Here is a 10,245-nt window from a genome sequence, read left to right as displayed (position 1 = left end):
GACACAAGTAAAATCAAAGGCCCAGAAACATCAAGACCACCTCCGGGACCGCACCGAGCCCAGCCGGGCGCGGACTGAGGCCGAGGGCCCGCGCTGAGGGAGGGCGGAGCGCGCAGCCCCGTCCCCGCCCCGTCACACCCCCCGCCCTCCGCAATGGTATCGCCCCGCCCCTTTCCTTGCCGGGGACTGGAGCGAACCATTGCAGCGAACTCTGCCCCCAGGGGGGGAGAACGCCAGCCGCGCATGCGGCCTGCGGGAGCGTTGCTAGGGCGCGCGTGGTGACGGCGGCACGGCGGGGCCGCGCTGCGGAGCCGCGGGCGGCCGGAGCGCTGGCGCTGACCCGCCGCTCCCCAGAGCCCTCCGGGGGCGCCTATGGAGAGCGGCCCGCGCAATGCCATAGTGTTCAACGCCTCCAAGGGCGAGAGCTTCACGCCGGCCGGCGGCTACAAGGCCCTGCGGAAGCGGCTGCGCGGCAGCTGGAAGGTGCAGAGGTGAGGGGAGGCCGCGGCGGGGCTGTGCGCTCCGCGCTGCTGGCAGAGTGCCTTGGGGCATCCATCCGCTCTCTCGCCCTGTTGCATCTGCCGCGGGCTGCTGTGCGTGCTTCTATCGAGCTACAGCTCACCTGTGGGGAAGATGGGGTGTAAGTGCTCAGGGTGAAGCTCCTCGTACAGGTTTGTGAGTCTGTCTCGATTTGGAGTTTGGGATAAAAAGAAAACAGGGTTTTTGTAGATGGTGCTGTTTATCTGAGCGCTGTAATATGGCACGGCAGGGCAGAGGAGATCAGGGAAAGGTTCTCCCCAGAGGTGCTGGCAGTGCCCAGGCTCCCCAGAGGCTGCCAGGGATGCTCAGGGTGGGATTTTGGGGTGTCTGTGCAGGGGCAGGAGTGGGCTCCACCATCCCAGTGGGTCCCTTCCAACACATTCTGTGAAATGTGGCCAGACCAAAACAAAAAAATAAAAAGAAAGATAATAGCAAGCTCCTCAGGTGCAAAATTTAATAGCAGCTGTGACAGCGTGCAGCAGTTCTGGATCTGCCACAGTGCCTTGTCAGAGGAGTGTTGCTATTTAGCTGCTTGACATTTGTAAGGATTATTTTTGCTCGAGTTGTCAGCTTTAAACCCAGATAAAAGGATGCAAAGTGACTGAAGTGTTCTGCTTGGTGTTCATTTGCAAGTCCTTTATAAAAAATAAAAAAAAACAGAAGGGAAAAGTTGTGGTTCAGGACTATAGCCAAGAATAATGCATGTCTTTATTAATTGATTCATAGCTTAAAAGATGAGATCACATCTGAGAGACTGTTCGGGGTGAAATTGTGGATTACAGCAGGACCAAGAGAGAAGTTCAGTGCTGATGAGGTAAGAAGTCAATAATTGTTTTCAAGTTAATTATGTTTTAAAATTTTCTTAAGTAGAAAAGGACAAGACAGGAGACTTTGCTGTAATGCTGCTTTAAATGAATTAATACAAATTGGAATTTGAATGTTTTTCTTATGGGATCGAATTAAATGCAAGCAGTCAAAATAATTTCTCTCCCATCATCTCAATATAAGTTCCTGCAGTTTTGTGTGTAGCTTCTCACATTTTGTTTTGTTTCCTGGATCTTTGTTGGTTTCTAGTTCTGTGTTCTGAAGAAATTCCTGGAGGATGGTGGGGCCATCCTGGTGATGCTGAGAGAAGGTGGAGAGTCCCGGAATGGCACAAATATTAACTTTTTGTTAGAAGAATATGGGATCATTTTCAATAATGGTAATGGGGCTCACTGCTATCTTTAGTCATCAATTTGCAGCAAAATTGAAAGAGCAGGTTCAGCCTTTGTGGATACAAGCCAAGCAGATCTTTCTCACAAAGTATCTTTTGATCTAAAATATATTTTTTCTTAAAATCTGCATGCATATGGGAAGATAATACTGGAGCACAGCAAAGGCTTTCCATGGATAGAGTACATGGACAACTTAGCCATTTGCATTCCTCTGCTGTTGTGTTAGTTTTAATTGACTAAAAGAAAATAATTCTAGGGAAATTTCTTGATTAAAACCATTTTCCACACATTTTAAAGGATTGAATCTCTTAACGCTCATCCTGAATAAGAAGTTGCACATTTCTTAACAGACCAATAAAATGTCATTCATTAGTTTTGTGCTGCCAATGTGGAAAAAAAGCCCCAACAACCCAAGGCAAGTGTATCTCAGTGTACATAAAATATTTGGGGTCTTTAGTTACTTTTCTAAACTATGCCCTTTTTTGTACCAATAGGATTCAATTAATCAAATATTTGAGAGATGTAGAAAAAAAAGAGTTGTAAAAGTTGATACAGCTGTTTTAGCTGGATCATCTTTTTGTCTCTTTTGCTTTGCAGAAGATTGTGATATGCTTAACTTTTTGTATTTTTATTTGAAGTTGCAAATCTATTCCTATCCTAAATCTATTCTGTCCAAAAGGAAACAGTAGAGAAGGCTGATTTAAATTTTTTTGGTAGCTAAATGCCAGCTTTGTGGTGTTAGAAGCAAACACCCAGGGAATCCTAGAGCTAAACTAGTTTTTCTTTGCTAAATCTAATATACCAATCAGCTAAGATGTAAATTTCTGTATTTTTTTTTTTCTTTTTTCAAGATGCTGTAGTACGAAATGTGTATTACAAGTACCACCACCCAAAAGAAGCACTAATCTCAGATGGAGTTTTGAACAGGTAAATATTTGGGATAAGTGACTCTTCACACTAAACTCTTGTAATCTGGATTGTTTTCAGTAAGGTTTGTTTTTCAATATCTCATAGGGGAATCAGTGAAGCTGCAAAGAAAACAGTGCTTGAGACAACAGATGAAGATGGAAGAGGCCATGACTCACAGTAAGTGTTTTCTCTGAGGAAACTAATGTGAAAATATGTAGAACACCTCAGAACTGGCAGGTTTGTGATTAGCAGCACTGTGCTTATAGTGAGGTTTTCTAATGGATTTCTTATGCTTCTTAGGTTATATCTGGAAAGGAGAATCTGTTTAGTAGAGCTTGGTAATCTCTGAAGGAGCAGGAGGGATAGGTTTGGAAAGGAATTACTGTTCCCATGAGCAGATCTTTTTTGTGTCTAGTCTATGGGTTTCAGTTTGAGTTCTGTGAATCTGTCCCACCTGCCTGGTGAATGCAGGTGCTTATGGAATTTCTGTATTTCCTGCAGAGCTCTCACCTTTGTTTATCCTTTTGGAGCCACACTGAATGTGATGAAGCCAGCAGTGGCAATTCTGTCCACAGGGTCTGTCTGCTTCCCACTCAACAGGCCTATCCTGGCTTTCTATCAGCATGAGGTATGAGCTGCCTGGGGCACTCCCTGCATTCCCCCTGCCCCACACAAAAATTGTGAGTGGATCTTTAGGGGGTGCTTTACAAACCCACCTCAGTTTTTGATGCATCTGCAAACTCCAGATGAGCCCAGTGACTCCTGGCTTTTTTATGGTAAACTTCCTTGCATGGGTTTCAGAGGAGAATTAATGAGGTGGTCAGCAAAGAAAACATATTTTTGGTTGACTGCTGAATGTCTTTAGTCCTTCGTGGTTTTTTTCCACTGTTTTAGTAATAATTTATTAAATAAATTATCCTTAGCTTTGTAAGTACAGCATATTGAATTAAAAACAAGACTTCTCACCTTGGAACCAGTAGATTTTTCATATGTTGTTTTACTCATCCAACCTGTTAATTTATAAAATAAATTCAGAAATTTAGCAGTAAAAGAGTTACAAGCACAGGATTGATATTGTTGATGAATGTGAACAAGTTGACACAGTTTTTTACTATGTAGACAAGGAATGCAATGCAATAACAATTGCCTCTAAAACTGTGGTTTGAAAGAATTTCTGCTATATTGTATTCTTTGTTGGTAGAGTAATGGGGGAAAGATGGCAGCCCTGGGATCTTCCCACATGTTCAATGACCAGTATTTAGATAAAGAAGAAAATGGTAAGATCATGGTAAGTTGGAGGTTTTTGGGAATTATTTTGTTTTGTTTTTATTTAAAAACACCTTGTTGGATCTTCACAACATTTGCAAAGCACTCTAGGCTTAGCTTCATTTTAGAGCAAGACAGCTATGAAATGGATTCAATATGGGGATTCTAAGCCAATGCTAACTGATATTCTTTGATTTTTCTTATTTTTAATCTTTTTCATGGTATGTTTTTTAATGGATTTAATATGAATATTTAAGAATAGTATGAGATTACTTGGATCTTCCTGAAAGTAATTGAGTTTTGCTCTTCTCTAGGATGTGCTTTTCCAGTGGCTCACAACATCAGATATCCACTTAAACCAGATGGATATGGAGGACCCTGAGGTAAGAGAGATCCATCACAAGGAGGTAAAGAACAGTGGAATCTGGCTGATCTTGGCACAGCTTGTGTTCAGCACACAGGTGTTAACAGCAAGATGTGTGCTGCTGTTGTTGCAGAACTTCATTCATGTCTAGGGTTGAGTAGACAGGTATAAAAATTAATGGTACCACTCAACCTTAGATTGCTGTTCATTATCAGATATAATTTGTGAAAGCCTCTTTTCAATTTGCCCACGTTTATGAGATGAACTGCTCCAGTGTAATGAGTTTGCAGTTCACTCTGAGCCCTCAGACAAGAGGAATGTGCAGGAAGGAAAGGCAGATTTTCTGTGTGTAAGTAGGCATTAACATGTATGCCATTTTTAGTTGTATACAAATGCTGTTTTATTTGGAAATATCTTTATGTGATAAAGTTGTATACTCTGTGTGCATAAAATAACAATTTTGCACATTTGATTAGTAAGCTGGCTATTTTAGTTTTAAAGAATTAACAGAAATTCAAATAAAACATCCATGTGTTGGGTTGCTTTACACTGAGAGAAGGTGTTGGCACAGTTACTGATCTAGTGAGCTGCACTGCAAAGGGCCATACCTGGCCAAGAGTGAAAGAATGATTTCTCAGTGAGATTTTAGGTGAGACACAAGGTAGGAAGAGCCCATGGGGATGTGTTGGCTGTTCACTGACAGGGCTGTGTGTCTGTGTGCCCAGGTCTCAGACTACACCGTGCTGCCAGACACAGCCGCGCTCTCCGAGCAGCTGCGAGTCTGCCTGCAGGAGGGGGAGGAGAACCCCAGAGACTTCACAAAGCTCTTTGATACCTCCCTTTATCAGCTGGACACAACTGCCCTCCCTTCAGTTATCAAGTCAGCAGCTGTAATTTTCTTACTGTTTATTTATTTATTTATTCCATTTGGTGTTCTGCGTTTTCTGTTTGTGCTTAACTGTCTCCATATGAGCAGGAAGGACTGAGCTGTAGGCAGCATTTTGAACATGGATATACCAGGAGATAGATTTGTACAGTGTGGCAATGATGTTTTCTCTTGTTTCTTGTCTTAGCTGTAGTTTCTGACCTTTTCTCCTCTTTTTTTTCCCTGATTCTATGAGATTGACTGATCTGATGTTTTGAGAACTGTCTGCAGTGAAGTTGGAGTGATAACTGAGAGCTGCTCATTTTTCCACTTTTGAATTACTTGGCATTTACTGAAAGCTGTATTTCAATCATGTTTGTATTTCCCAATAATTCTTTTTTGAGGTTTATCAGCTGCTCAATTTTACCAGTTTGTGTCACTGTCAGCTTTGTCCATCACAACTCCCCTGTTACTCAGATCAGGTCTGAACACATTGGGTAGTGGCAGCTTAACACAGATTTCATGAAACTCCACTCTGCTGGGAACACTCTTCTTACTCTGTATTTCTTGTGCTTTCACTAGTTCACAGTGAATTCACTAGAATTCACAGGAGGATCTCCCTTCTGACCCCATAACAAATACTTTTTTAAAAATGACTTGATTATTGACTTCCTTACAAACCTTTTTGACATCCCAGTTCTGTTTGTTTTGTGCTGGATCACTTTTTCTTCATCCATGTTCATCTTGCTAAAAGTTGGTTGTAGAATTGAGCTGTGGGTGTTTTTAATCATCTTATATATCCACCTGTCATTGTCTTCCTCTGTCACAACTTTAATTTTCTCACTGTAGAAGTTATTTATTAGTGTTCTTTAGTTCTCTGAGGTCCTTATAAAATGGACATCCTTTTTTTGATGCTGTTACAATGCAAAACTTTGATGCTGATGTGTTCACAAAAATCCATCTCTGTAGCTTACTAGTGGAAATAGATGTGGTATCATTTTCCCCTCATACTCTGAATTTTTCTGTGCTGCAGAGCTTATGAAGAACTGAATGTGAAGCATGAGCCCCTCCAACTCATTCAGCCTGAATTTGAGACTCCACTACCTGTCCTCCAGCCAGCTGTGAGTAATGTTCTTGCTTGTACAGTACAGGGAGGACCCTTCTCCATGAAGGTTGGGCTTGATAATTTTGGATGTCTGTTCCAAATTTAATGAGTCTCTATGTAATTTGTATAATGCAAAACCTCTGTGTCTCATTTCCATAGTTCTGTAAAAGAAGTGCTGTAGTAATAATTAATCATTTAGGTGTTGACTACATTGTAGGGACCATATTTTAGGAATAGCAGTATTTGGGCTGACAGCAGCAACACGAGCTATGGGGGTGTCAAACTCATTTCAGAAGGCAGGAATCTCTGAGTTGAATTTTGTCATCATTGTTCCATCCTTCTTTACCCTGGCCACTGAGAAATTGTTACTGGGATCCTTTAGAGCTGCAGGAGTGTAACTGAAAGTGGTGTGTCATTCACTACTTTTAAAAAACCCAAGTCAAATTCAAAACATAAATGCTGCCTGCATGAAACAGAAAATACTCTGACCAGAATTTTTGTTAGTATGTTCTCAGGGTGAGCTGTTAGGGCCAATTTAGTTCCTCAGCTCTCAGCCATCACCTGGGTCTCGTGGAGCAAAACTGAAACTGAAAATAAGAATGTCTAGTTGTGATGCTGGGTGATAATTCTGGCATACATGTGTCTAAACTCTTTTCAAATATTCAATTATTTTTACAACATAAAAATGGAATTTTCAAATGATGCCACTTTGTTTGGTGTCTTTGGAGGTGCTTTTAACTTTTTAAAGGGTTTCTTCAAGTATAATATAAGTTCAAAACTGTTGTCTTAGAAATGTGTAAAGAGTAAGAAAAATATGTGGCAATCAACCATGCTGCTTTTTCTCTTCAAGGTTTTTCCACCTGCTTTCAAAGAATTACCTCCTCCTGCTCTGGAACTGTTTGACTTGGATGAAACTTTTTCCTCTGAGAAAGCACGTCTTGCAGAGATCACAAACAAATGTAAGTGGAGCAGATTGTTTGCACATTTTAAATTAAAGTCCAGTTTTTTAGAGAAAAAAAATTTATATTTAATTTTACAGCATGAACCTCATTTGGGAAAATCTACTGCTTTTTTCCTGATTGAAGAAATTGAAAAGCTTTGGAAATTAATAGCATGACTTTATGATGACATTGTATTTTGTCTGTTATGTGACATTTTATTATTTTATCATGCTGTTTCCTGTATTGGGCATAAATTGCTTTGTGCACTCTTGCTGATAAATTTCACATCCTTTTCATGCATTGAAGTTAAAATGTTAAGATAATTCTAAACACCTAAAGAAGCTGAGCAGGTTCTGGCTGCAGGAATACACCATGGCTAGTTCACTAAGCTTGGTTATGGGACTGAACCTCCCAGGATGCCAGCAGCAAATGGAGATTCAGAGCAGGTGTTTGGCCAGCTGTTCCAGATGTGTGTGCTCACCTGCCTTCATCCCTGGCTGCTGCTTTAGGCACTGATGATGACCTGGAGTTTTACGTGCGGAAATGCGGCGACATCCTGGGAGTGACCAGCCAGCTCCCAAAGGACAAGCAAGATGCCAAATATATCCTGGAGCACATTTTCTTCCAAGTGGTTGAGTTTAAGAAACTGAATCAGGTATTTTTAATAACAATTACAGGTGAGTGGTTGGTGGTAGCAGCAGTGAGGGTGGTGTGTCATTGTAGCAGCTACTCTTGTCACAGGCACGAGGTGATGTAAGACATTAGCTGTGCAATAAATGAGACCAGTGAGGTGTGATCCAGACTACTTATGACTGTTAATCTCCATAAAACATGTAGTGCTCAATTTATTAAGTCTCTCGTTTATTTTAATTGGGGGATTAGTACTTGCAAGTGTAGTTTGTAATTGCAGCTAAATCCAGTTCATTACAGGTGCCTGAGTGAGAGCAGGGAGTCCTCAGGAGTGGTCACAGCTCTGGCCAGTGCTGCAGTGCAGAGGTGACAGCAGCATTGTTCCTCAGGAGCTGCACTGAAATACAGCTGTGCTGAAAGAATTCTTCATTGCAGATTCAGTGCTTCAAAGGGTGTTTGGAGCATGTTGGCAGAGCAGCAGTTTGTGCTAGCAAGAATTGCCTGTTTCACATGTAATCTAGTTAAGCCAAAAATCTTACAGTTCCACCCTGTTGTTAAAACTCCTTTTTCTTTTTTTTTTTTTTTTTTTCCCTGCTCTTCCCTCACTTAAGGAACACGATACTGACCCGAGTGAAGCTGGATTCCAGAATGGTACCTGAGATCTGGCTTTCCCCAGTTTGAGATAGACCTTTTAGGGAAAGTATATTTTTACATTTTGAAAGCCTCTCTTTTCAGTGTATTGATTGGGACTGTCTCAGTAGTTTACTGGATGCTTGGATCATTTATGTGCAGTAGTTCAGATAATTAATGCCTTCTGGGGAACTGCTTGTATTTCACAAGCACCTTCCAAAGAATTTCTTATTTTTCTACTTCTTTATTGAAACTGTAATTTTTTAATATATTAAAAAATAATATACCAAGAAAATGTGTTTTGTGTCCTTCTTTCTGGCTCCAGCATTTATTTTCTTGTAGTTGTCTTACTGTTGGTTCTCCTGGTGTATATGAAATCCTTAATTGCACTGTGAGAAGGGCTGTTATTTTGGTTTGTGAACTCAGGACAAAAAAATAGAGCCAGAATTTTAACAGGAGCTGCTGAAAATACATTTATCAGCCTGAGGCAGCCTCCTTTTGTCTCTCTGCCAAAGTGAACTAAGGAGAGGATAGTTTGCTACTGTAGAAAGAAAATGTTTCTTCCAAGGGAGGGGAGGATTTGAAATAAGCAATAATGACATTGTTGCAGATCACTTCATCATATCAGACTGGAACTACAGAATCTTAGAAAGAGAGGACAGCACATGGATGAAAACCTTAAGAGTTAATGGATCATTATTAGGAAACTGTGATACTGCACAGAAACTCAGGAATATTTCTACTTCCAGTTGTTTGATATCTAGCCCACTCTTTGAAAAAGTGAGTTCAGTAATGCACAGGAGTGGAAACTCAGGTTAAATTAATTGATTGTGAAATGAGGCTCAATGCAGAGCAAAAATAGAGCCAAGGAGATCAGTGGTGAGGAGAAAAGATTTGTCAACATCATCAATACCACACCTCTATTACAAGGGCTTTTTTTAATATTAATGTGGTGAAATTGCATTATAAAGCCATTTTGGCTGTCAGTCTGACACTCAAATTGTTAAATTCTCCCACTCAGGCCTTCCATGACTTCTGTGCTTTACCTTGCTCTGCTGTGGTTTTTAAAATCAGAGCTGCTTTTTGCAAAAATAAAATCTGTTCATCTTTTTATCTCCCCAAAATGTCTTTTTTTATTTTACATTTCTTCATGCTTCACATAGCATCTTGGCATAGGTTTTTCTAAAGGAAGTGTCCCAAAGCCCCTGCCAAGGTCCTGCCCAGTTGAGATGTGCTAATATAACATTAGCAGAAGTGCTTGTATCTCTTCCTCCACTGCAACCATTCTCTTTTCACAACAGCATGTTGGAAATTTTTCATTTCTTCCTCTGTTCTCCTTTAAAGCTGTGCTTGTGTTTGTCACCCAGAGCACTTTGTACATTCCAGCCCCAGGTTTACACAACAAGCTTAATCTCTTCTGTGCAGTATCAATGCTGATCAGTCAGCCAGCACAGAGTGCAGCTGAACCCTGAGTGCTCCTCTTGCTAATTATAGCTCTGGTTTGAACTCAGCTGGGGTATTTATACTTCAAACTGTAAATAACTTTCTGTTTCCTAGCCCTGTTTTGGAGTTGTTTTGTCACCTGTTCCTGGTGTTATAAAAAGCCATGTGAGCAGCCAGGGGATACAAGCAGCTCCCTGTTTTCTGGATGTCTCTGAGGCCTCTGACAGCCAAAGAACACATTTTTGCACAGGATGTGGAATACATGTAGCTCACATCTCTTTCAAAGCTGCCCCTTGTGAAGTATTTAAACTTTGTAACTAGAAACACTTTAGTGC

General features: G+C 41.0%; 1 protein-coding gene across 1 annotated transcript; it reads left to right on the top strand.

Annotated features, from left to right (window-relative positions):
- The first annotated feature begins 228 nt into the window (after nt 1–228).
- IFT52 (intraflagellar transport 52) lies at nt 229–8,762 on the top strand. Its single transcript, XM_079321674.1, has 13 exons — nt 229–491; nt 1,267–1,354; nt 1,615–1,744; nt 2,609–2,684; nt 2,772–2,843; nt 3,168–3,294; nt 3,868–3,954; nt 4,247–4,315; nt 5,022–5,176; nt 6,195–6,282; nt 7,117–7,225; nt 7,717–7,862; nt 8,449–8,762. Exons 1-13 carry the CDS (start codon nt 373–375, stop codon nt 8,494–8,496), a joined length of 1,314 nt encoding a protein of 437 aa, XP_079177800.1. The 5' UTR covers nt 229–372; the 3' UTR covers nt 8,497–8,762.
- Nucleotides 8,763–10,245: the final 1,483 nt, after the last annotated feature.

Source organism: Erithacus rubecula (assembly GCF_903797595.1).
Source record: "Erithacus rubecula genome assembly, chromosome: 18".
Classification (NCBI taxonomy): Eukaryota; Metazoa; Chordata; class Aves; order Passeriformes; family Muscicapidae; genus Erithacus; species Erithacus rubecula.
The sequence above is the reverse complement of the archived record's forward strand: the minus strand, read 5'-3'. Positions and strand labels throughout refer to the sequence as shown.